General features: G+C 41.5%; 1 protein-coding gene across 4 annotated transcripts in view; it reads left to right on the top strand.

The window, feature by feature from the left end:
- DISC1 (DISC1 scaffold protein) overlaps window positions 1-27,238 on the top strand; it is a 422,688-nt gene extending 395,450 nt beyond the window's left edge. For 2 of the 4 annotated variants that reach the window (XM_054561502.2, XM_054561508.2), the window contains one exon: window positions 12,471-12,842. In XM_054561502.2, coding sequence (XP_054417477.1) covers window positions 12,471-12,635 — 165 coding nt within the window. In that variant the 3' untranslated portion in view covers window positions 12,636-12,842. Of the gene's footprint in view, window positions 1-12,470; window positions 12,843-22,748 lie in introns of those variants that run through there. The other 2 variants (XM_024249403.3, XM_024249406.3) reach the window with 2 other exon arrangements.
- The last annotated feature ends 634 nt before the right edge of the window (window positions 27,239-27,872 follow it).

Below are 27,872 nucleotides of genomic sequence, written 5' to 3'. Positions count from 1 at the left end.
AGCGGACCAGCAAGTCCTGTCTGTTCAGATTCTTCCTGGACACTCTGCGTAGTATTTATTCCTCTTGGGTGTGGGGCAAGGACTCCTCTAAATGGAGGGTCTTCAAGGGAGAAGGAGGAGAGTGACCTTTCTAGGTTTTATGTTTGCTTTGGGGGAGAGGAGTCCTAGTTTCTAAGACTGGCTTTGAGGAAGAGGAATTCTGGTTTCTATGGCTTGCATCCAGGGAGAAAAAGGGGTGTGAGAGAGGAGGGCAAGAGAAGGTCAGAGAGACCTTGCTTCTGAGGCCTTCCAATCTCCTTTGGTTCAAAGTACTCAGCATACCAAAGTGTCACACTTCGGGGTATCATACTGTGAGCCACAACATAAGTATCTCCATTCCTTTTTTTTTTTTTTTACTCAATTTCACATGAAAAAAAGCTGGAAAAAGTGATCCACAATGAAGATGTTTGTCCTCCTTGTCTTAAACTGATTTCTATATCTAGAAATGTCTCTGTGGGGCAAAAGTGCTTCCTCTTCAGCCATAATGGTTCCAGATCTGATTTTTTCTTTCTCTGACACTTACTGGCCCAGGGACAGCTAGAAACTCACTTTGACTCTCCAAGGAGCACATCCCTAAATGTGTGATCTCTTGATATCTCTCCCACTTTTGAAAAGAACTGACAAGGGAAAAATGTTCACTTACCCATTAGCCGGTTTTGCTCTTTTTGTTTAATGTCTTTGGGGAGAAAGCAAAGAGCTAGGGCATGAAGAAAAGTTCTATCTCCACTACATTTTGAAGTTTTGCAAACCCAGCCATCTTTCCCAAGAGCAGAGCAGTAGAAGCAACCAGGATGCAACCAGGGTTGGTAATTGGTTGGTTAATTTAAAAAGTCAAAAAAGACAGAGAATCATAAAAGATGATACATGTGTATTTTAAATCTTTTTGTTTCTAGCTGAAAACGTGCCCTCTCATTTGCTATTCATTCGATATCGGACCAAGGATTTCTGTTTGTAGAGCCTGCTGATTGGCTTTTCACGTGACCCTCCTTGTGTAAACCTCACCTGTCATGCATCATTAACAATTTCCACTTTTGGTGTCTTTAAAGTGGGTTGGAAACGTTAAGAGCACTTGCAAAACAATTCTTGGCCTCCCCCTCTCTCTTAAATGTTATTGAGTCTTTCCAAGGTTTCCAGCTTACTTTTTATGGAAACAGGCACTTTTTTTTCACGCTAATATTTCATCGCTCTACGTAGTATTTATTTAGATTGTATAATTAGGATTTTTAAATACAACTGGCCTACAGAAGTTAAGAAACAAATGCAACTTGACCAATAGAAACAGAAGTGCGCAGGCTTACTAAGACCCTGGCCCTGGCCTGGCCCTGGCCACTGAATTTGAGAGAGAAAGCAGAGTCCAGGGACAAGCTGGCAGGTGGCTAAGAGAGGTGTTTCTTCTGTTCAGTGAGCTGGCTCCTGCTGGTTCTCTCAGTTAATTACTGTCATCAGCTTGTCAGCCTCCTTCACCTGCCCAAGGGAAGGAAGGGGACTCCTTTGATCTGCTGGCTTCTCCTTCTTTCGGAATATGGTGGAAGCTTGCTCCATGCTCCAGGGCCTCATGGTGGCCCTTTTTCCACTAATTAAAAATAGTTCAGCGCTTCTGAGGAAAACAACCTCAGGGCTCTTGGTGACGCCGTTCACCTTGGAAATTCCTTGTCATTCACTGGTGCACACTGAGGGATCGATAGCAGGATGGCCTCTGCCTGAATGGCAAGGACTCGTTTTCTGCGTTTGTAGCAGAGGAGGTGTTTGTTATCCAATGAATCCTCAGTGGTGTCCTGGGAGTAGCTGAGAATTTTTGTAATGTGGAAAATGAGATCGCACCCTGCCCCCTCATCATAGCTACAGTGCATTTGATTTCCCCACCACTGGGCAGCCAGGGCAGTTAAAGTCAAGAGCTTCCGCTCCCCAGGAGCTTCTGGTCCCCCCACAAGCTGGTCGTGAGCTATTCCTGCCCTTCCTAACCAGGAGCAGGCAGGAGATGAGGACTGGAGTTCCATGAAACTCCTGTGTAAAATTATCTTACCTCTGCCCAAGACTTACTGCACTGACTTTTTCAGTGAATCATTTAATGCCTTCCATTCTGAATATGCTGGTGTTTCTGCTTTGCCAGCCATTGGTTATTCCACACCCCCTCCTCCACCCGGCCCCCAGGTATTTCCTGGAACCATTGATTATGGCAGAGCAGATCTTATTTTGCTGATATGATTAGGAACCTCAGGCCAACAAGCTTGGGTAACAGTGAGAGAAAAGAAGAGTAGTCCTTTGCTCTTCTTTGTCTGAGTGCCTTTTGAGGGAAAGAGTAGATACCACCAACCATAGCATCCCTATCTCTTTCCAGCAAACTACAGGGGTGCCTGAGACTTTAGGGTGGGAAGCAAGCTGTCACTTGGAAGGGGTGACATCCAGAACCAGGATTAAATGCTGACATTTAAAAACAGTGACTATGGTAGTCTCATAGTTGCACAGTTTACAATAAAACACTTAAAGTTCAAATTTGTTTTACTATAAAGTGAACCTGGATGGAGTTTGGGATTTGATTCTGTCTTCAATAGTTTCCCTTTACAGTTCAATATTTCTTAGCTCAAAGAACGCATTCCCTTAAAAGGAATCCCTCAAACCACTTTTCATTTTTATTTTCTTATACAAAAGGGCCTTAGGGTTGGATGTCCCTATCCCCAGAATCTGAATCCTTTTGTTAAATGGACTGTATCTAGGTACTAGCCGGTGCCATTAATCTCATTTTGGATTCAAATGGATTATTTTTCTCAGAGGGTTCTAATGAAGTTTGGTTTTATTCAGATTTGACGAGCAAACTCAGTGTGCTTAAAGAAAAGCAGTTCACATCCTCTTGCATGATCGTGTAATATAAACTGTAGCTTTTCAAAGGTTGCCCTTCAAGTAAACTAGAAACCACAGGCCAATTAACATATGCCAATTAGCAAGAATTTCTTCTTCTAACAATTTGTTTGGTTCTGTTAATTACTTTTATTTAGAGCTTGTTTCTCCGAGCCACCTTCAAAACAAGCATGCAGATACTTGAAGACAATTCATTGCTTGCTCTGACCTAAAGAGATCTAAATATTTCAGATGCTTTCTTTACCACTGATGACATCTGGATGCTTTTAAAAGAAACACGCAGTTACTCAGGGAGTAACCGTGTAATTTGAATATTTGGATGAATACTCGTATCAGATAGAGTAATAAAGATATACCCTTAGTGTCTCAAATTTGCCTCTCTGCTTGTTGGCATTTACATGACTGTAGAACTTGGCATTTATATGAAAAGACAAACACCGTAAAATCTATGTCAAATACATGTGAAATACATTCTTTGTGTTGTGGGCAGGCATTTGTTTGAAGTAAATATTCTTTTTGTAGATAATATTTTAAAAAGAAAGAGAAAACCATATCGCATTCCTGGAATATATTTGCCAAGCATATATTTTGGAAAACAGCCCAAAGGAACATATTTAAGGCAGTGATTTTAATACTAAACTAAGGAAATAGTTTGGTGCATCAGCTAAGCTCACGGATGGTGGTAATCACATCTGGTTTACCTCAAGCCAGAGGAGAAGGAGTGAAACTTCACAATGTAACAACCATTATGAGGCTCAAGTAGCATTTTTGGCTTGTAAGCATGTATGTGTGCTGTGTTCAATTTTATGTTTTAAAATTTTTTTAAAAACTTAAATACTGCTATAGCCCCAAAATATGTAAAATATGTAAACAGTTGGCTTGATGGCCATAAGGGAACACCTGTCTTTTTTTTTTTTTTTTTTTTTTTTACTGTGTAGCCTGTGACTTTACTGCAGGAATTAAATATTTTTGTGGATAGGCAAATATACTTTTGTGGGTAGGTATTGCTGATGCCTTATTACACAGCCGAGGGAAATAAGGATCTGGGTAAGCAGTTGAATCACAGCAAAGAGTACCGTATCCAAGGTGGAGGTTCATGCTAGAGCTACAGGTACTAACCCCTCCCCTGCACCTCTGATCCCTAGCAAGGGTGGAAGTAACTGATGACTTCTCAGCACAGCCCCCAGCACAATGTCTGAAAGAGAGACCTAAAGGGTAACTGCCTGTTTTCTCAGATTAATCTTAGAATCCTAGCAGTACTTCTTACTTCAGTTTGGAGATTTTTCTTATTCTGTTTCTTGACACTCTTACAGGCTTCACATAGCCCCTCCCTTTAGAATAACTCTTGACAGCATTTTAAGAAACAGACTATTTAAATCATCTTGATCTAGTGACTCAACCCAAGGTGTAGCCCATCTGCTCAAATTTGTGGCAAATCTCCACTGATGATAACATTTCTGCAAATGTATGCTCTATTAGGTGTGGAAGCTTTTCCTAAGTAGAATTGGCAGCCACAGTAGTACCTGCCTACCTAGCAATTTAACTTAAACAGTTTCCTCTTCCAAAGGTATTTTCTATTCAGAATAGAAATAATAAATATGATTTCCTCATCACTCTAGATACAGCCTGATGAGATATTGTTACCTGATACTTTCTCTTATCAAAACAACCATTATTATTTCATAATATATTCCCTACCCTTTCAATATAGCTCCAGTTCTAAAATTTTAAATGTTGGTATCTTCCACATGTCATAGGGAAAGACTTAAGCCTTGTTTATGGGAACTATAACTAAGTAAAAATGTCCTTGGAGACCCTGGTCATGGAATTTGTGACTGTTCTTCTACTGGGGCATGTGGTTTAGACATCTGCTCAGGCTAGCAACTGAATGCTTTTCTGGGTATACACTTTTATAGAAAAATGTTTTTTGAAAGTCACTTTAATGGGAAAATCCTGCCCAACAAAGGAAATCCTATTTTCTGTTTTTAAATCATGCTCCCTGAGTTGGGTGAGCAGGACAGAAATTTGACATCAGCTCTAATTCAACACAGCTGAAAATTTCTGCCCAAACATTCAGGCCTACGGGTTTTGATCATGAGGTGAATTAAGCAAATTATATTTGAAATATTGCCTGGCTGAGTCGGTGCTACTGAATCATACCCGTGTGGAGGGACAGCAGGGAAGATGGTAGGGCTTTATTGGAGGCCAGTAAAAGCCATGTGTGTACAGCAGTATTGCGGAGGGCCCCAGGACCCCATGGCTGTCCCTGTGGCAAGAAAATTATCCCAGATAAGGCTGTTCTTGGCTACACTGAGGCAAAGGCATGTGTTCAGCATCCAGAAAGGTTCTTCTTGTTGGTTTTCCTTCCTGGGTCTTTACACTTGGGTGAAATGATCTCTTGGAAGTGTAGTCTGAAAAACAGCATAGCTTCTTCCAAGTTCTCATAAGATACAGGAGTCTCCATTCATTACTTCAACAAGCATTACTGAGCACCTTTTATGAGCAAGGTAGGACGACGGAGGCAGGGCCAGGACCTCATCATCTGGTGAGGGAGACAGGCGGTTGCACACACAGGGAGGAACTCCTCTTACCCAGAGGTAGGCAGGGTTGGAGATTCGGGATTGAAGCGTTCCTGGAAGAAGTGGAATCTGCAGAGTTTTGAAGAGAGGGGGTGTTAGGTGTAGCAATCAGTCCGTTTACCTGTTGTAACTGCTTTTCATTCTGACCCACAGGGAAAACAATTATGCCTAGGGTTAAATGATGGGATGGATGTTCAGAAAGGAAAAAAATAATAATTTGAATTGCTGAAAGGACCGCCTGACAAGACAAATTACTGGAGAGTCTTCAAAGGCACTTTGAAATGCCGAGCAACCTGTACTTTAAATGATCCATTCAGAATTGCAAATCCTACAAAACTCCATTTCTGCTAGGAATCCCAGTGGCTTTGTAGTGGGTGGTATTTTTAAATATCAAGTATCAGTCTTGCAGGCTTTCTCTTTTTTGTCACATTTAATTTAAAGTACAAATGGGAGCAAAAGTTACAAATTGCACACAGAGAGACACTCAGTATGTGAAATTGTGGACATGGTTCAGAATATGTTCATTTGGAATCCACTGAGGTGATGGGAGAGATGGGACTGGATACTCATGTTCTTATTTGGAAAGGAGACATTCTAGCCGCCCTTCCCATGTGCCCGCTTGCTTTTCTCTGCTTCCAGCCTGATATTTTATGGACTTGTGGATGGGGGGTCCTGTGCCCATCATTGCATCCCAGATTGTCATGGTTGTCATCATTGTCACCTCCACTAAGTATGCCTCTGAGTCCTGGAGGGAGCATATCCCTTTAATAAGACTGAACCCTCCAGGAATTGAGACTTTGCAGAGTTCTGAGGGTAGAAGGGAAGAGAACACCATGTCTACAGGCGCCCGCTGTTTGCTTCTCTGATTTCTTTCCATCACCACTTTGCCCAAGTTACATGACTCTTTGGCCAGGTGCGGTGGCTCACGCCTGTAATCCCAGCACCTTGGGAGGCCAAGGCGGGCAGATCACCTGAGGTTGGGAGTTCAAGACCAGCCTGACCAACATGGAGAAACCCCGCCTCTACTAAAAATACAAAAATTAGCCTGGCATGGTGGCGCATGCCTGTAATCCCAGCTACTTGGGAGGCTGAGGCAGGAGAATCACTTGAACCCAGGAGGCGGAGGTTGTAGTGAGCCGAGATCACGCCATTGCACTCCAGCCTGGGCAACAAGAGCGAAACTGTCCCCCCAAAAAAAAAAATAAATAAAATAAAATGACTCTTCAAGCCTCTTTTCTTGTATGTAAAAGAAGGAATTGAACTTTGAGGATGATTCCTAAGACCCCTACCAAATCCAGCAGCACTCTCTGCTTCTAGGTATTAAGATTCTCAGGGAAGGTTTCTGACATTCTTAGTAGTCCTGAAGGAGGCAGATCTTTGTAAATGCATTTGCTGTCCTGGGAAACAAGATAGTGTTAAGATAAGGAAGCTCCATTTCTCTTGCAGTTATAACCCAAGGCAGAGCCTCCTGATTAATACACCTGGCTTGCAACTCACTATTTTGGCTTAAACAGAAATGTCAGTGCTTCCAAAGCTTTCACTGAGACCCTTCTTTGAAAAAAAAGTTTCTTTTATTTTAAAAGAAGCAAACAAACTCTCTTCAACGGCTCCCTTTATTTATTTATTTAATTATGTAGCTTTCTATGAAGGTTTAGCAAATAAAACAGATAAAATTAGAAATTGGGGTAGGGTTGACAGTAAAAACCCTTTTCCTCCTACCAGGGGATCTCTGCAGAATAAGGCCTAAAGCCCACTGGTTTGAGAGAACGTACTCCAGCAAGGTGCTTTCCAAGCAAGGGAAAAACTAGAAGTAGTGAAATACGCTTGATGCTTCCTGCAGAGACTATGCCATCCTGTGTGACCGTAACATATAAATATCACATACCAGGAGGACATGATCATTTAAATAGACAGCAATGTTGTCCTTCAGTCTAGGCAGTGGGTGTGCCCCAAGGCCAGTGTGAGGGCCCGGGAGACAGGAATCTGTATATTTCTTACCTTTCTGCCTCTCATGATGTGAGCACCTTGCTCTGCTAAGTGTCCCCTGAAGAAAGAGCCACTTCTCCCGAAGCTGGAAGAAAGTGAGGCCCTGTGGGTCGTATTGCAGTCAGATATATTGGACTCACTGTGGTATGTCTTCCTGAGGAATTTTCTAGGAAATTTTGACTGTACTTGGTGTATACACACACACACACACACACACACACACACCCCCCTCAGAATATGTGCCTGTACTGTTCAATAACTTACACATTGAACCAGCAGCCAGGGATCTGGGATTACTGACCACTGGCGGTGGCCACTCGTTGTAATGTCTTTGTTGCACTTCCCAGCCTCATGGCCATAGTGCCCTGCATGGGTAGGAGCTCCCCTCCCTGAGACAAGTCTGGGCATTAGCACTTTAGTGAGCTTCAAAAGCCTAGTCAGTCAACTCCCTAACTAGGTACCAGTGAAGATGCACTACCTGTTAGCATTTCGCAATAGTTTTATCCACTCATGCGAGGTTCTGTGTAGGGACAACCCATGTAAGCCCCCTCTTTTAGCTACTATGGCTGCATCAAAATCACCACAAACTTAGTGATTTAAAAGAACTATTTATGATATTTGTGGATCTGTAGATCAGAAGTTGGGGTGGGGCACAGTGAGGAGGGTGTCTCTGCTCCACAATGTCTGGGTGTTAGCTGAATGACTTGAAGACAGGGGCTGGGACCATCTGAAGGTTCAGTCCTTCCCAAGTCTGGCTGTTGACTAGGGCTTTAGCTGAGGCTCTCATCCAGACGTCTATAAACAGCCCGTCCATGTAGCTTGGGCTTCCTCACAACATGGAGGCTGGGTTCCAGGGTGGGTGATCTGAAAAGACATGTCACCTTTTATGACCTGACTTTGCAAGTCAGGCAGTGGCACTTTCACTATGTTCTATACATTGAAGGAATTTCAAGGGCCATCCAGGTTTAATAGGAGAAGTAATAAACTCTGTTTCTTGATGGTGGAGAGGCAGTATTCCAGAAAACTGTGTTGCTATGACCACATCTACACTCTGCCATACCTGGGCATGGCATGGAAATGGCCAAGGAAGTTTTGCCTAGTCCCTGATTTGTGGGCTAATAGGCAGGACCTGGGCAACTTTGCACAGCTGACACCCATGGTTCTTTTTTTTTTGAGATGCAGTCTCCTCTGTTGCCAGGCCAGAGTGCAGTGGTGCGATCTTGGCTCACTGCAACCTCCGCCTCCTGGGTTCAAGCAATTCTCCTGCCTCAGCCTCTTGAGTAGCGGGGACTACAGGCCTGTGCCACCACACCCAGCTAATTTTTGTATTATTAGCAGAGTTTCACCATGTTGGCCAGGATGGTCTCAATCTCTTGACCTCGTGATCCACCTGCCTCGGCCTCCCAAAGTGCTGGGATTACAGGCGTCAGCCACAGCACCCAGCCGATACCCATGGTTCTGATCCCACCCTGCTCTCTCTGGACAGACAGATTTCTTTGGACAGAACAGAATTTTCCATCAGATTGATAGAAATATATTAATCTACCCTCTCATCAGCTGTCAATTCTCAGTTTAGGTATAAACTAATTCTATTCTCAAGATTCCAAGTGAGAGCATTATAGTAAAGTAATACATCTCTTAAGTCATATCCACCTGGTTCACATTCAGTATCCTCTCAGTTCAGAATCAGAAGCTGTCAGACCAACAAGTAGAGGTCCCTGCACGAGCCTGAGAGAGATCCTGTAAGTTGTGCCTTGGAAAAACAGCCCCACAAAAGAATGCCAGTTGGATCTTCTCTTAGCAAACATGGTGACTTGAGCTCTCTGAATTTGTTCCCTTATGCTACGTTGTTTGTTTTTTAATCTCTTAAAAAAACTAAAAAAAATTTCAGGTAAATTTCTTCCTTTTTCATTATGGTTTGAATTAGGGTTTTTGATAACTTTTTTCCCAAATTTTAGAGATGTTAAAGGTTCAGGAAAGTATAAAGAAGAAAATAAAAATTTCCCATAATACTACCCCACAAAATAATAATTATAAATATTTTAATGCTTTGCCTATTTGAGTTATTTCATCATTAAACCCTCTTTTATTAAAGATGACTTTAATGGCTAAATACAAATCTAATGTACCAGAACTTATTTTAACTATTCCCTTTATTATTGGACAATTATTTCCTCTTTCCTATACTTTTAATGCCATCATCTTTGCATGAAAAATCTTTTATTTCTATTTGATATATATGTGATAGGCATTCTTCCATGCTTATTAAAAGGGCTTAATAAAAGTTATTTCAATTTAAATGAAAAAATTATTTCTTTTTGATGGATTCCGGGAAGGGAAATTATTGGGTCCTAAGATATGAACAATTTAAATTTATGTGGTCTGAAATTGCTTTCCAAAATTTGTGCCATTACTGTCAATTTGCACATCATTTAAAAAGGAAAACAGGCAGGAATTATATGTTTGGGGGAGAAATGTAAAACTGTATTTTAAATTTGTTTAATTTAGCTTTGATTTCATATTTGTTGTAGCCGTAAGATGAAGATTGAGTCATTTAATTTCGTTTAAGGGTGTTTTAAATTCCTTGGTTTTCTGTTCTGAGTCTATGCTTTTTCTCTCTTTAAATGTGTTTTCAGTCATATATATTTTCCTGCTAACACTATATTTTTCTCCTTCCTGTATGATTTGTGGTTTCATGACCGTCAATCATTTTTTCCCAGATGTTCTTTTTCTTAGTGTCTCGTTTATTTCATGTGTGATGACGGCGTTGGTCATTATCCAGTGTCTACACTTCCGTGTAATCTCCTACCCTCAATTCACATCTTTGACTGATTATTTTAGGATCAATAAAAAAAAATATGTATACACACATATATATGTATATATATGTGTGTGTATATGTGTGTGTATATATATATTTATATTTATCTGTGATTTCTATGTATTTGCTGTCTTCTCGCCACTGTTATGGTCAATTTTGAGTAAACCTTCAAGGGTGCTTCACATTAAAGTTCCTTTGTGTCCATATGTCCCCACAATTGTATGTTATTGCCACTAGATTTCTTTTCTATATACACTTACTTGCAGTAAATGTGTAGAGCTCATTCTGTAGCTTGTAGCTCATTCTTCAGTATACTAGACTTCTCCAATATTTACAATAGTTATTTGCAGTTCCCATTAGCACTATTTTATTCTAAGGTAGTTGGCCATTGGCATGTAAATTTTAAAGCTAATATAGCAAAAGTCAAACTATATACCTGGATTTAATTGTTATTTGTGGACTCTGATTATAATATTATATAATGCATAGTCTCCAGAATTTTTAACAGTGACTATTACTGCACACCTGGGCATTTTGTTGTTATTGTTGGGTATTCATTGTAGCTTTTGTAGTAAACTTGTAGTTTAAGCTGAATATATATCTTAATAGCTTCCCTTAAGCATTATTTTTTTCGAGACAGAATCTTGCTCTGTTGCCCAGGCTGGAGTGCAGTGGTGCAATCTCAGATCACCGCAACCTCCGCCTCCTGGGTTCAAGTGATTCTTCTGCCTCAGCCTCCTGAGTAGCTGGGATTACAGGCGCCCACCACCACGCCCAGCTAATTTTTGTATTTTTTCATAGAGACGGGGTTTCACCATGTTGGCCAGACTGGTCTCGAACTCCTGACCTTGTGATCCACCCGCCTCAGCCTCCCAAAGTGCTGGGATTACAGCTGCGAGCCACTGCATCTGGCCTGCAAAAATTTTTCAGTGTATCTTCTAAGCTTTTCAATCTTAGTTAAGGAAATATTACCTTTACATTTAAGTTTTAATTCTGAGCTCATTTCTTGCTTTTCCCCCTGCTTTATTCTAAGAATCTCTATCTTCTGTTCTCATTTTCTTAACCTTGTTTATTGTTTTCCTTTACAAGTCTGTGGCCTTCTACATGCCCAGGATTCAACTTGGGGCCCTGGGATGAATGACTAACCCATGGCCCTTACCTCACTTGAGTGAACACAGAACTTATCAGAATGGTTGCACTACAAGGTGAAATTATTATTTGGGGCCTTTGAAGCAAAGAAGGAAAGGTTGGGTTTCAGAGAAGAATGGGGAAGAATGCATGGGCAAAAATAACAGCATGAGAGAGGGCAATGGGGTTAGTCCGGTTGGCAAAGCTTAGCTTGCCTTTAGGAGAGTAGAGGGGATACAGCTGAACCATGGGCTTTGTGGCAGGTCATATGAAGGCAGAGTTTAGACTCTGCTCTGTGGTGGTTTCGTGCAGGAAAGTGACATAAAGAAGGCCCTTTTCTGGCTCATAGAAATAAGTTTGAAGGGAAAAAGTGAGAGAAGGAAGAGCTCTAAGACTCAACTGTTCATTCATCAAATCAATCAATACTACGCACCTGTCATGTGCCAGATACTATGCCAGGGGCTCTAGAGCCAGCAGCAAAAAGACATCATCATCCTGCTCTTATGGGGCTTAAGCTCCCGTGTATGGTGGTGGTAGCAGCGGCTATATATGCAATATACACCTCATGGCACTTAAATTCTAGCATTCAGGGACTGTGGTCAGTGTGTAAACAACCATGTTCAGTGCCCTAGTCAATTCCTGTGTCCTTAAAGGAAGATTCCCTTTGTGCTTACAGGTTAGCCCAGTTGCTCCTGTGACCCCTCTCTCCACTTTTTTTAGAATACCTATTAAATTTTGAATTTGCCCATTGATACAGCGGGAAGATTCAGGGTTTCTGTTTGATAAATCCACTTCGGGACTTGACATACTGGAAGCAGCACTTTGAAATGACCAGACAAGGGAGGTAGCCTGTGGAACTGTGTAGACAAAGCTCATTCTTTGGTCATAACTTGAAATCAGTTCACAACTTCTCAAGTTTGATCTCCAGGGGAGACACAGGCCCTAGCACAATTCTGACTGAGGTGCAGAAACTGGGAGAGCTCTTTCCATGAAGCTTCCCTTTGTGTACTGTCTGTGTTCACAGCTCTAACAAGTGATCTTGTTTTCCCCCCTCTCACCAGGAATCTTACATCCTTTCTGCAGAACTTGGAGAAAAGTGTAAAGACATAGGCAAGAAGCTATTATACTTGGAAGATCAACTTCACACAGCAATCCACAGTCACGATGAAGATCTCATTCATATCCTTTTCATCTTGCAGATTAAGCAAGGCGAAGTTATTTTATAAAAGAAAGTCTTTAAAAGGTAGTTTTTTCATGCCTCAGAAGATGGCAACAAGTAGATGCTGCTGTTATTTATAGTGCAGAGCTCCTCAGATCTCTGAGATTATCAGGTATGAAACGTTTTCGCTCTAGTTTTCAGTAAGCAATTCAGTTATTTTTTTTCTTTTCTTTTCTTTTTTTTTTGAGACAGAGTCTTGCTTTTGATGCCCAGGCTGGAGTGCAATGGTGTGATCTCGGCTCACTGCAACCTCCACCTCCTGGATTCAAGCAATTCTCCTGCCTCAGCCTCCTGAGTAGCTGGGATTACAGGCACCCGCCAGCACACCCAGCTAACTTTTTTGTATTTTTAGTAGAGACAGGGTTTTGCCATGTTTGCCAGGCTGGTCTAGAACTCCTGACCTCAAGTGATCCGCCCGCATTGGCCTCCCAAAGTGCTGGGATTACAGGCTTGAGGCACTGCATCCGGCTGCAATTCAGTATTTTTAATTGCTAAACCCAACCACTAACAATTAAGTTCAGACATGCACACAAGGAAGCCAAAGCCAAACGCAGTTTCCAGTGGGTGTAAAGCCGGCTCTGTGTGGCCCTGGTGAAGGAAAACAGTTGACTGGCTCGTTTTCCTATGAGCTTTTTCAATACCAAGCATCCTAAATCCACCTCTGAATTTCTTTATCTAGCAACTCTACCTAGTAATGGGCAGTAGAGTAACAAAGCAAACAGGACTTTAGATTATTTCCTTTCAACTTCTAACCATGTACACATGGTTGAACTCAATTTAGTCCTTTCTGGTTTCCGGTGATAGAATTTCTTGCACCAGACTTAATATCCTTGGTGTCACAACTACAGACACCTTCATCAAAACTAGCTGCTAGTGAGCAAAATGGCCTGAGAACATACTGGCTTAGGTGTGCATCCATATGAAGCACTCCATTCTGTGTTGATCTGTGGACGCAGTTTGTCACTGGTTAGTTCCGCTGAGAGCAAACGGGTGGGTACACAATGGGTGAAGGGATATGTAGCCCTATATCCTTTCAGTTATTTAATCACAAGTTGACACTTCTCTAGCTAAAAACACTTCCCTATTCATTCATCTTTCTATTCAGTAGAATGTCTTTTATTAGATGCGTTTGTGGGAAATTTAGCTATTTTGGTCTTTGCTTGTCATTGCTGTCTTACTTTTTAGAATTCCAGTTTTTACCATACTTTATGGGCCGTGTGTGTGTGTGTGTGTGTGTGTGTGTGTAAGTAGCTTTGAATGACCAAGGATTAATCTTAGTCACAAATACTCAGATCTGCGATTTAATGATGATCCAATGCTACACTTCCTTCCTTGTTATAACTTTACATTTTCGACCTTGTTTATTAATCTGGGCAGAAAATTTCTTCAACTTAATCTGCAATGATTTTCACATTGCTTTAGGTAGATTTTGAAAAGCAGATATTCTGTTCTTCATAATTTCCTGCCTCTTAAAAATCTTGTATTTAAGCTATTATCAGAAAGTTTCCCAAAGAAGCATAGAAACATAGAATAAAGATGGCGTTTTTATTTATTCCATGTTCATGGGGCCACAAATCTTTGAGCACATGTAAGGGGGTATGGCTTCCAGCAAATGGGCAGATGACGGGGCACAGAGGAGCAACCCACTGCAGAGTCAATGGATATGAAGCAGTTCCTGTTCCCCAGCTCAGCAGATGGGGAGTTCCTAAGTGGGTTGTACCTCTGTCTTCAGGTAGCAGTTCTGAGGGCTGCAGTCAGGGTTCTGTGCTGGTCTCGTTGTGAAATTTTCTAAAAGGTTAGTTTGATTCTGGGGAATTGGATCTTATTTTTACTAGAGCTGGGGAGGCAGCTCTAGTAAAGACCCCTGAGAAGAAAGGGGTTGAGTAGTGTTTAAACAAGATCATTTTAGTTTTTCCACAGCTGATCCAAGCCAGATTTAGTAGCAGTGGGATCATGGACAAGTGATAATGCCTCTTTAAGCATTAGGGTTCCCATCAGTAACGTCAGGATAACATACACCTCTAAGGTTTTTATGGGGGTTAAATAAGGCTATATTCACAATGTACATTTAATTCAGCCATGGATAAGTGCATGATTTTAGGTAGAAAAGTGTTATCCAAGTCCATTTGTCTCACAGTTCTTAGTATGTTAGTCACAAGCTCCAAGAACATCCCATTTATACACAAAAAGTTTCAAGTTAGATTGATTCAACTATTTTGTAATAAATGCTTGAAGGAATCAATCAGTAACTCCACAGTGGCTTAGATGAAAAGTCATTTAATTCTAATAAAACTTCTATAAATAGATAGGGATTATTATCCCTACTTGACAGTTGAAAAAAACAAGGCTTGGGAACGACTTGGCTGACACAAGGTCATTTCTGATGAGTAGCAGAACTTTCCAGCCACAAGCCCCATAGTCCTATTTGGCCCATCAGAAAGCAGCCATTGCCTATAAGTAAATGGACAGGTCTGTTCCATGGAACACACAATTACTTTAAATTTTTAAGCTATAATAAAAGTATTTTACTGAGGTTACGTTTTTTGAGAATTTCACTGATCTCTGTTGTGAAAAGTGGAGAAGCACTGGTTTAGGTACTGAAGTCAGCTCTCTCCCTCCCTCCAATAAAATCTACACCACAATATGGATTTCAACCCAGACTTTTCTTTGAATCCCAGCCTTTTGTTCTGTCACTGATTGAGAATAAATACACAGAAGGTGTCTTTGAATTCATACAAAGCGGCACTTAAATTTGAGTGGAACATTATGCCCTAAGATAGAAAGACGTGTTTACAAGGCTCTACGGAGGCTCCCCTACACAAACCAAAGCCGTTGTTTCAAATTAGAGCTTATCTAGAGATTCAGAGAGGCTGCCAGAATCCTCCAGCCAAACTCTGACTGGTTTGTATTTCCATGTTTGATCAAAGATATAATGCTGAGTGTGGCTGAAAGAAACAGCTTGTTGTCAACAATACAGAAGGATTGCACAGTGAGTGCAGTGTTTTGTTTGATTCCATTAAGCACGCTGCCAGAACCTACTGTGCATGTGAGGTAGAGGGTACCCAATTAATCTAAGTCCACATTGGAATGTGATTAGTGTAAGCCCACATTGGACGTCCACATCTGAAAGATTCAAGCCACAGATGCTACCATGGATGTTTATTCTTTGTGTGGAAAACACTCAGTTTTTGCATAAACCATGTGTGTGCATAAGGGCTATTAGTGTGGCATCAACAGAGGTTAGGGGTGGGCAGTGGGACTGAGTTTCCAAATAGGTCCTTGTGGCCTCCTGATTTAATATCCGAGTTATGGGCAGCCTCATGGCTGTCTCCTACTTTTATCAAGAAGGCACTGATTGACAAATCCAAGGAGGGAGAGGAAAGAGCCTTTGCCTCTTCATCATCCTGACAGGCTCACCAATTACATGTAGCATGACCAAAGAACAACACAAGCATCAGCTACTGTGGCAGCGAGTGTCTGAAAACAGTCTGCACCATTAATTGGGAGAGCTGGTGGTGGAGAGGTGGCTCACGCCTAGTGCCTGAGAAGGGGACAGGAGGTGTGATTTCACGGCCAGTCAAGTTGGGACTTCCAGGAGCATTACTGTGAGTCTCTAGTGCATTTTCACAGTCATCTGGGGTCCTAATTAGCAGTATGTTTTGAAAAACATTTTGACTGTGTGCAATGTCTCCTCCACGCTCAAAATGTTGTAACCAAAAACCTTCCAAATTAAGGTGGATTTTTAAGCAGGAATTTTCTCATTTTCTTCCTCCTTCAATTTCTACAACACACTTTCAAAGGAAAAGAAGTACACCTGTGATATGTACATTTTTGGCATATTTCAAAGCCCTCAGGGCAGTTCTGCCTGGCCTTCAGTCATAGACGAGGTAGAGACACTCTGATTCTATTTGCGGTTGTATTTACATCCATGTCTGGGAAGCCCTTATGGAATTCTATTTCTCTGCTTATTTGAAGTGCATGGTGCCCAATTGATTAGTTTTGGTGGTGCTTAAGGGCATGCTCTAAATACATCCAGGTTTATGCACAAACACCACAGCTCCGTAGGACCCTTGTTTTGTTCACAGCTCCGTAGGACCCTTGTTTTGTTCAACTTTCCAAATTTTAGCTTGAACAGACAAAGGTAATTACAGTTTTGGGAGATTGTCCTGCCTCCTTGGAGATGTTTTCCACTTCTAGAGCTGAGGGGCTGGAAGAGGGATCATGAGGATCATGGAGCTCCACTCACATAGTTTATAGATAAGAAAATCAAGAGCCTGGCCAGGTGCGGTGGCTTACACCTTAATCCCAGCACTTTGGGAGGCTGAGGTGGGTGGATTGTTTGAGACCAGGAGTTTGAGACCAGCCTAGGCAACATGGCAAAACCCTTTCTCTATTAAAAATACAAAAATTAACTGGGCGTGATGGTGCACACGTGTAGTCCCAGCTACTCCAGAGGCATGAGAATTGCTTGAACCCAGGAGGTGGAGGTTGCAGTGAGCTGAGATTGCACATTACTATGCTCCAGCCTGGGCAACAAAGTAAGACACTGCCAAAGAAGGAGGGAGGGAAGGAAGGAAGGAGGGAGAGAGGAGAGAGGAGAGAGAGAGAGAGAACAGGAAGGGAGAAAGGAGAGAGAGAGAAAGAGAGAGAGGAAGGAAGGAAGAAAGGAAGGAAGGAAGGAGAAAGAGAAAGAAAGAAAAAAAGAAAGAAAGAAAAGAGAAAGCAAGGAAGGAAGGAGGGAGAGAGAGAAGGAGAGAAAAGGAAAGGAAAAGGAAAAGAGGAAAGAAAAGGGAAGGGAAGGGAGAGGGAAAGGAGAAGGGAAGGGAAGAGAAGGGAAGAAGGGAAGGGAGAAGAGACAAGGGAAAGGAAGGGAAGGGAAAAGGGAAAGGAGAAGGGAAGGGAGAAGGGAAGGGAGAAAAGAGGAAGGAAAGAAGGAAAGGAAAGAAAGAAAGGAAAAGAAAGAAAAGAAAGAAAACCCAGAGCCTAAGATGGCAGTATCTAAAGCTTTGTGTGTGATGGGCTGGTGCAGACATAGTAGTCACAGTTCTTTCCTTAGGCTCTCACTTGGCTTTGGAGTGGGACGAGGAAGAGTTGGAACCCCACAGTGGGTGGGGGAGGGCAAGGGCATAGACACAGGACTGTCTTGCTGCTGGCTGAGCACGAGGTGGGCTTGGCACAAGGTAGGCAATACAGTTTCCGTGTACAAGCATCAAATCCTTTGAATCAAGTCTTGGGTATAGTCAAGGTTTTCCTCTTTGCTCTTAAAAGACTGTGATCCTCATGGCTTTTCCATGAGAATCTCCAATACTAAATTCTCCAGCACTATGGGCTGTAGTGGCTACCCAGGAAGGAATGGTGGTAGGAAGAAATAATGTAGCAAAGGAGCAGCACTTTAAGGATAAGAGGGTCCCTTATCCGAAATGCTTGGGACTAGAAGTGTTTTGAAGTTCTGCTTTTTTCAGATTGTGGACTATTTGCACTATACTTACCAGTGGAGCATACCAAATCCAAAAATCCAAAATCTGAAATGTTCCAATGAGCATTTCCTTTGAACATCACGTCAGTGCTCAGAAGGTTTTGGATTCTGGAGCATTTCAAATTTTGGATTTGGGGATTTGGGATGCTCAACTTGTTCTATTGTTTCTTTTTGAATCAAACTAGGTCAGATGAACCGAAGACCTAAATTTGACTAAGCCATTGAAATGCTTACTTGGACACTTCATTTCTTATAAAAACAGAAGACTGCATCTAAAGAATTCCAGGATCTTTTGCAAATGGTGCCCCAAATGACAATATTGCCTTATCATCTATTCCTGAATACACCTGTCCTGCTGTCTTACTCCTTTGCTAATTGCAAACACAGACATTTTAACAAGTTACATGCTTACCTACCACGTGGATAGTCTATTCCAAGGAGGTAGAGAATGGCCTTGGGTTCCAAAGGTGTTTTAAAGATGTTAGGATGTTCATCCCTGTGACGTTGTTAAAATGAATCTGCTAATTTTCTTAGATACCACAGGTACTTGGTGGCATATCTGTTACAGGGGGCAGATACTTAGCTACTCAGGTCCCTAAGGCACAGGCCTCATAAGAATTATTCTGCTTTTTTGAGGCCTATTCTTGTAGTTAGGTGCAGTTGGCACCTCTATTGTAGTTTTGGAATTTGCCTAAATTTTCAATAGCTTTGGAATTTGCCTAAAATTTCAATTTGCCTAAAATTCCAATTGTTTTTCAGCTCTTTGACAACAATTAAGGTCAAGGTCAAGTGTTTCAATGGGCTTCAACTATGAGCTTATTGGATTAGTGATCAGAAAATCTGATTATAGCTACTACTTAGCCTTAAGATCTTGCTTAGATGTATCAAATGAGATAGCTTATTTTTCTGTAAGTCAGTGAGAAAATGTTGTAAAACACTTTTTTTTTAATTTATAGTTCAATATGAATGCCAGACTTATATCTGTTTTCTACTCAGCATCTTCTCTTGGCTAATAAGCTTGTCTAACTTACCCTGTCTAAAATCCAATTCCTTCCCGCCTCTACCAAAAACACCAAACGCTCATTCCTAGTCCTCTCCTTCTCAATAAAATACAGATGTGTTTTTCTAATTATTTGCTCAGATAAAAAATCAGGGAGTCCTTCTTAATGCCTTTTCCATTTTCCATATCCCACATCCAGTCTGTCACCATATGCTCTTGGTTGTATCTGCAAAACACATCCAGAATCTAGCCACCTCTCCTACCTCTGCTGCCACTGCCCTGTTCAAGCCATGATTGTTTCTTGCCTGAACTATTGCAGTGGTCTCCTAACTGGTCACTTTATGCTTCCACCCTTAGCCTCTTTAATCCATTCTCAGCACAGCAGCCAAACTGATGATGTCACCCCTCTGCTCCAAGTCCTCCCACGGCTCCTCCCATCTCACTGTGAACACAGCACAGCTGGACATACTGTCAACATGGCGCCTGTTTACTTTCTGCTGCACTCATAGGTATTTATGTCATCTATGATGGCCGTGACTTCGATTCACTCCTATGCTGCTGTGTCCATAACATTTGTTAACACACAGTAGAAACTCAGGAAACATTTGAATGTTTGAATGAATGAAAGAAAGAAAGAAGATCTCTCTCTGCACTTTCATTTCTCCCAACTGCTTAACAGGGAAATGTTTCCAGTGGTTTATTTTATGAACATATTGATTTAAATATGAAAGCAATGCATTTCCATTGTGAATATCACAGAAGTATGGAAAATAAAAAAGCTGTTTCCCTCCCAGTGCCTCTACCTAGAGGTCACTACTTTGTCCTCCTGAAGCCTTTTTCTAGACCTATAAATGGCTTATCTCAATAGTCTTGTTTGCAAAATTAGGATCATTCCATATAAATTATTCTACAATGTGCTTTCCTGCACCCCATTCTGCATTTTTTTTTCTGGGGACTTTTCCATTTCAGGACATCCAAAATGCTTTGTAACTCACATTTTGTAAGGGATCATACAGGTGGGTTGATTAGAGAGAAGTACTTTGCAAATAAAATGTGATTTTAATTATTATTTTAACGATTATTACCCCCACAGGCTCATTAAATGAGGTTTCTAGGATTTCTGATGTCTAACCCTGCTTTGACAGAGCCTAAGGTATTTGTTACATCTGTTATATTAAGAAATAAACCTTAAATCTCATGATGACTCACAAAAGACACTATACTCTCACAAGGAAAAAATATTTCTTTGAACCCTAACCCTATGAGGAAGGTACGAGATTCAGTAATTTACAAGTAGAATAATTAAGCATTGATTGATTTGCCGAGCTTACCATAGCTAGGGAGTTATCTCCTCAAATGCTGGTTTTCTGACACCTCTCTGTGTTAGTGATTGTTGTATGAGCGGCTGATGTGTTAATTTAGTTATGGACTAACTTCGTCCTTTGCTTTTGTAACTTCTCACTCCTTATTTTTAACCTTTTCAGTGGGTTCTGCCAGTGCCAGAAGTTTTATGAGTTTTTAAAGAAACATCACATTTTGGTTCAAGTTCTCTCTCTAAAAATCTTTGTCATCATTTAGCACATTACAAATAGTGGCATGTAGTCCCAGGCTGCATGTCAAAGGTAATTAAATCTCAGGAGTTTGTCAGGATTCATAAACTCCTTAAGCTCCATGGCTGCTCTTCATAGATGTAGCATGACTTTGTGATTAAATTCCAGTTTGGTATTCAGTCTGGGACCACTTATGCTTTTGCTTGTATAAAGTGGTATATGTTTTCACTAAAGATTAGCAGAACTATGCAAGAAATGGAAGCAACCAAAGCCTCTTAAAAAAAAAAAAAAAAAAAAGAAAGAAAGGTAAATATTGGATTCTTTCCTCCCCTGGTCCCCCTGCTACCCAACTCCCATTTTCCTCAAGTTCAAATGCAAGGAGAGAACCCTAGCAGTAAATGCATGTAAATTACGCAAATGATAGAGTCTGGGGAAGCTTCAAGAGGGTGAAAAACTGCCAGAACTTTTCAGGGTGGTTCAGCACGTTTGCTTAGAAGAGGTTCATTTGCATCATTCCCAGGATCCTCTGGAGTTTCTTGTTCAAAAAAGAAAGGAGGTTGGGCATGGTGGCTCATGCCTGTAATCCCAGCACTTTGGGAGGCCGAGGCAGGCAGACTGTCTGAGGTCAGGGGTTCGAGACCAATGTGGCCAACATGGTGAAACCCCATTTCTACTAAAAATACAAAAATTAGCATGGTGGCCCACACCTATAATCCCAGCTACTTGGGAGGCTGAGGTAGGATTGAAGTGATTGAGAATCACTTCAATCCCGGAGACGGAGGTTGCAGTGAGCCGAGATCGCACCATTGCACTCCAGCCTGGGCTACAAGTGCAAAACTCTGTCTCAAAAAAAAAAAGAAAGAAAAAAGAAAGGAAAAGCTTTCCACAGTGGTTCGTAAGGGTGTCTTTTTCTCTTTTTGTTGCATTGACATTGCACTTTGGGAAAACCACATTGTAGTGTAGGTGGTCTGTAAACAGTCAGACTCCCTTTCCCAAAGCTCCCCATTCCCTCCATGTCTGATCTAGTACTGTTGGAGTGGTCTGGCTTCATGTGATGACTTCAGCATATTTAGGTGGTGTCAACATATTTCTACTTTCTCCCTTGGTCCCTGTTGGATGAAAGTGGATCAGTTTGCTTGTTAAACCCAACTCACCCTGCATTTGCGTTAGAGTTGTTCTGACTACAAGTAAAAAGGGAAAGGATGAACTGGATGTATGGACAGAAAAACCACTGTCGGTTAAACATTCCCCTGCTTGAACACCCAGACGAGAACCCGTTTCTTAAGAGAACTACAGCCTTATCTATTACCGTTTGCTAAGTTCTCTATGATTGTTTTCTCCATGTGAGAAATAACTTTATAGGTTAGAAAACTAACAGCCCAACAGCTTAAGAAAAGAAAAGAACCAACCAACCAACCCAGAAAAAGCAAGCTCTCTTTGCCCTTTGATGGACTCTATCTAGTCTTGAGTGCCCTTCCTCGTCCCTGGGAATATACTAATAGATAACAGCAGGTTAGAGCCTGGAGGGGTTTCAAAGTCATCATTTCAAGAGAAAACTGAGGCTTTAACTGGTTTGCACAGGGTGACAAGGCTGGTTAATGGTGAACAGAGACCATGTTAATAACTGAGTCTGCTCCAGTATGCCTCTCCCTACTTATGGCAACCCCAAATCCTGTATTTCTCAAGGAGATTTTGATTTCAAGCATTCTACCTTTTCCACTGCAAGAGTATTTGCATCTGACAGTTGCCCTACCCCAACCTGGGGCTTAGTCGGAGTTATGGTCACACCAACCGCATATCATTGACCATCTGAGTTGGCCATCTGTCTCGGCTAAGAGCTGACTCTTCCATTTCCTTTTTAAGACCTGACTTGAGAGAGTCAATACCTCAGGCATTGTAGAAATTGCGGTCATTCTTAAAAGAAAAAGTGTAAAGTTTATATTAATATTTAATTCATACAATTGGAAAGAACTTTAAACTGCAATTAGGTGTCAGTACCCATCTGCTTCCAGCAGGCTCACATGCTCTTCGATCCCTCAGAGGCCGCAGAGGGCCACGATCACCTTCGAGTGTGCTCCTTAACAACGTGCCCACAGTCTCTCAGGAGGGAGCTCCAGATGGTGAAGGAAACTCTGCAGGCCATGATCCTGCAGCTCCAGCCAGCAAAGGAGGCGGGGGAAAGAGAAGCTGCAGCTTACTGCATGACAGCTGGTGTCCACGAAGCACAAACCTGAGGAGTGACAGGATGGGGGAGGGAGGTGGGCCACCATGTTTGGACCCGGGGGGCTGCCCTCCCCTCCCCCTGCATAACTAAGGTGCCTGAATCAATTACGGAGATACAGAGCCTTGAGGTCTTTCAGTGGAAAGGTGGTTCGTGTTCATTCTCATGAGTCTGAAACTGAGGAGTCTGCAAATTGGAATATGGAGAGAGAGACTGATTTGCTGCATTTCCTTCTAAATGTCACTCAAAAATTTCTTTTCTGTGTCATTCTTGGGAATGTCTTGCACAGGATTTGAGAATAGTTTCATCTCAGCCCCCATTAGAGAGAAGTTGGGGTGAATTCCGGAAAAATGTCTCTTTTTCCTGTGCCATTTGCCTTCTGCTGCAACTAAAATATTTCCTGATTCAAGATTCTATAAAAAGGAAACCAAGCATAAGACTCTGTCATCATACCTGTTACACGTTCCTACAGGTGCACAATCTAAGAGAGCTAATTAACCTCAGAGTCTGGAGTTAACAGCTTTTCACCTTACTTCTCCTGTGATCTAATATTATCTTAGAAAAATTAATATGCAATTTCCAAAAGATATTTTGGTAAGACAACAGCCTCTCAGTGATATGCCACCTTTCAATTTTCCTTTTGTGGCAATGATTGCATCTGAAGAAAGGATCCCTGAGAGTCTCTGTTTCATCAGGACATTCTGAAATTTACCCACAGTGAGGCTGTGGATGGATCAGGGGACCTGTATAAAATGTTTGAGCCTGTTCCATTTTCCCATGGAACCTGTTTCACTCAATGCCAGGCAGTGCAGCATTTAGGAAAGCAGTGCAGTACTCAGTAAGGCAGTGCGGTACTCAGTAACACAATACAGTACTCAGGCAGTGCAGTACTCAGGAAGTGCAGTACTCAGTAAGACAGTGCAGTGCTCAGTAAGGTAGTGCAGTACTCAGTAACAGTGTAGTACTCAGTAACACAGTGAAGTACTCAGTAATACAGGACAGTATTCAGTAAGGCAGTGAAGTACTCAGTAATACAATACAGTACTCAGTTAGGCAGTGCAGTACTCAGGAATGCAGCACAGTACTCAGGCAGTGCAATACTCAGTGTGGTACTCAGTAACACAGTGCAGTACTCAGTGCAGTACTCTGTAACACAGTGCAGTACTCAGTAATACAGTACAGTACTCAGTAAGACAGTGCAGTACTCAGTAAGGCAGTGCAATACTCAGTAACACAGTGCAGTACTCAGTAATACAGTACAGTACTCAGTAAGGCAGTACGGTACTCAGTAAAGCAATGCAATGCTCAGTAACCGTGCAGTGCTCAATAAGGCAATGCAGCACTCAGTAAGGCAGTGGAGTGCTCAGTAACACAGTGTAGTACTCAGAAGGACAGCACAGTACTCAGTAACACAGGGCAGCTAGTACTCAGTACTATAAGTACTGAGTACTTATATAGGCAATGTAGTACTCAGTAAATCAGTGCAGTACTCAGTAATGCAAGGGCATTTCAGGCTCCTGCTGGGCTGCTTCTTTGGCCCAGCTGGGACTCCTATTGAGACAGCTGCAAAACAGGCTGATTTCAATTAGGCAGCACTTCCCAAAGTGCACTGAGGAAGGTGGCCCCAAGAGAAGCTCTCTAAACAAAGGAGTACCCTCTCCGGTCAAGTACCTTTGGTAAATACACCATACCATAATATCTGCTTGGAGAACCACAATGCACATTAGCATATTAGTCTGAGAAAGAACTTATAGTAAGGAAACTCACTTGATTTTATCTAACCTCAAACTTTCCAAGTTTAATGGATCATGAATTTTTTTCATGTAACTCCTATTCATATCCCATAGATCTAGTATTGTACAGCACTGCATTCTCTGAGAAAGTCCCAGTCCAAACTCTGATTTACATCACTTTAGAAACCATGCTCACACTTTTGCAGAGTGTTGAGCTTAATAACCACCTGCCACAGATTGGTAAATTTAATCCAGTGGTTGTTCTGTTTGTGCTTCTGTTCTCATTTATGTGTTTAGGGATAGTGAAGTTCCTGCCTTCACTAGGATCCACGGATATGAGACCATTTTTGTCATTTCCTGAAGTCACACTGGCGTTTCCAGAAGGCATCTGGTGCTTTGCTCAGCCTTCCATGCTGTGCAGCACTTCTGTCCTCAGTCAAGAAGATGGCCGTGCTTAAGCCAGCAGTTGGCTGGGATCCGGGAAACAAAGCAAAAGCACAATATGTGAATGTGCTGATTGTGTTCCCTATGGCTTTATCTCGAGCAAAATACACTCTACATATTTTAATAATAAGTATAATTAGCTTGTTCCTGGACTTCATTTTCAATGATGAACCAAATTCCTGAATTATTTATAATTGTGTCTAAAGAAAATTATGAACTGGTCACATGGCACTTGGAATCCTTGAATTAATTCCAGTGAAGCAAAACTTGGGAAGAGTCAGGATTGGCCACATTGCCAATAACAAATTCCTACTTCGACATATGTCTTTTCAAAAAGCCTCCCAGACACAAGACATCTTAACCGTCACTAGCCCAAGTGTTTTGTGTTACTCAGACACCATCATGAAATAATTCTGTGAGGTCATGATGTATTTGAAAATTCTGCAAGTTAATAACTGCCTTGAATTGTTTGAACCCCAAATAAGGGTTCTTTGGTACCTCTAGTAGATAGTGTGTTCATTTCACTGCTGCAAATTTTGAAGTATTTAGGCAGGTGAGTAATGTTTTAACTCATCTGTTGTCTTTGCTTGATCTTAGAGTGTCATTCAGAAAGTCTGCTAAGGGCCAGAGTGCTTCTTCTGGCTACACAACCTTCTCAGGACAACCCCACTGTCTTAAGCCACTTTGACCCTGGGAGACACAGGACTGTGTATCCTCAATCATACTATACATCAGTTTTTGTCAGGGGAACATAAAAATATCCAAGAGAGGTTAGGACTTAGATTTAAAAGGATCAAAACAACAACAATGGAAATTTATGTTGGAGATAGCCAAGACCACAAGAAAAAGCACATACTGGAAATGATGAGTTAGAATCTGATTTGACTGGGATGTGGTGTGAGAATATAAGTGTGATATTATACTGTCTGCCTTGCTGGAATGCTGGCTTTCAAATGGTCACCCATTTTTCTTTCACTGGCCTGAGTTAGGACATGCTGTCTATCAATAATAGTCCCAGTTCCATCCAACTTTCTGAAATTTCATTTTTTTTTTTTGAGATGGAGTCTCGCTCTGTCACCCAAGTTGGAGTGCAGTGGCCCCACAATCTCGGCTCACTGCAGCCTCCACCTCCCGGGTTCAAGTTATTCTACTGCCTCAGCCTCCCAAGTAGCTGGGATTACAGGCATTCGCCACCAGGCCCTGCTGATTTTTGTATTTTTAGTAGAGACAGGGTTTCACCATGTTGGCCAGGAGGGTCTCAAACTCCTGACCTCAAGCGATCCACCCCCACCTCGGCCTCCCAAAGTGCTGAGATTATAAGCATGAGCCACTGCACCCGGCCAACTTTCTGAAATTTCAAAACTGAATTGATCCTTCTCCAAGTTAGTATATAATATTGGAAACTTGTCTTTCCCTGCAGTAAGGCTGGTTTCCCCACCCCGGAAACATGTAAGGGTTGGTACCATGCTAAGCCCTTACCATGCTAAGCCCTTTACAGTCATATCCTATAATCCCCATATCAACCTTATAAGGAAGGTGTTTGTAGATGATGCAACTGAGCCTTAAGGGGACTAATTCCCTTTTTCTAAGGCACAGAGCAGGTAAAATGTGAAGTAATAGTGAACCTAACAGTCAGAGACAGGCAGCACGCTCTTAACTAGTGCTCTTTCCAAAGTTCCTTTAATGTCCTTTTGAGATTTTGAGCCATGGAACTTATTTGTTCACCTGGTTAAGAACTCATAGCCACTGTGGAAATCTTGGCTGGGGAGTCAAAGAAACTGAGCCTGGGGCAAACAAGGCTTCCCACACTGCCAGGGGAGCCTCACTGTGAAGTCTAGGCTCAGACAGCCTTCAACAAATCTATTCACCCCACCATCATCCTAACCTAACCATTCCCCAGTCATCCCAGGAACAACCACTCACAGCCTGACACTGGGCTGACTTTCTTGAAGATCCTCATCCAATTGGTGTTTTTCAGAAGTGTTCCAGTATTATGAATTCTGTGTTGTGGAGAAAAGCAACCATGCATTTATTGGTCAATGCCTTCTTGTATATGTAATTCAATACTTTTACTTTTAATATCCTCACCTTATCTAATCTTTGAATTTTGTCATATAATTTATTGCTTCATTAAGGTTACTTTTTGTTATACAAAATAAAAGCTGATATCCAAGCCATGGTGCACCTTGATGATTTTTTGTCCTTTGAAGTATGGATGATAGAAAAATGTATCAGGTTTATTCATCTCATCTTTCTGTTACAGGATGATTAATTGTACAGTTACTTACATCACACAAAACATTTATAATAGAGCCATGCTTTAGAATTGCACATGTGTTTACTTTCAGATATCAGCAAATCAGAAAATCATGAAATATTCTATTCCCAGACTCCTAGATTAAGGAAATTGAAAATAACATTACCACTAAGAGTTGAGAACAAGACAAAGATACCCATAATACCACTGAAAATATTTTACTGGAGATACTGGCTAATTTAGTTAGGCAAGAAAAATATAGAAGGGTTACAATTGGGAAAAGAAAAAATAAAGCTTTAATATTCACAGATGATGTTATTGTAAGCTTGAAAACCTAAGAGAATCAGCAGAAAAACTTTTACACAATTAACACAATCAAAATCAACACAACCGAAATCAACAGGCTTCATATATGCAGACAATAATTGGAAGATCGAGTGTAAGAAAAGACCCCATTTTCAATAGCAACAAAAAGCAAGAGAAAATGGCTAAGAATATATTTATATAAGAAATGCATAAGCCTTAGATGAAGGAAATTTTAAGATGAAGGACATGAGACAAGA

The sequence above is a fragment of the Pongo abelii genome, chromosome 1 (genome assembly GCF_028885655.2).
Source record: "Pongo abelii isolate AG06213 chromosome 1, NHGRI_mPonAbe1-v2.0_pri, whole genome shotgun sequence".
Lineage (NCBI taxonomy): Eukaryota > Metazoa > Chordata > Mammalia > Primates > Hominidae > Pongo > Pongo abelii.
This window is presented reverse-complemented; position numbering and strand designations above follow the sequence as displayed.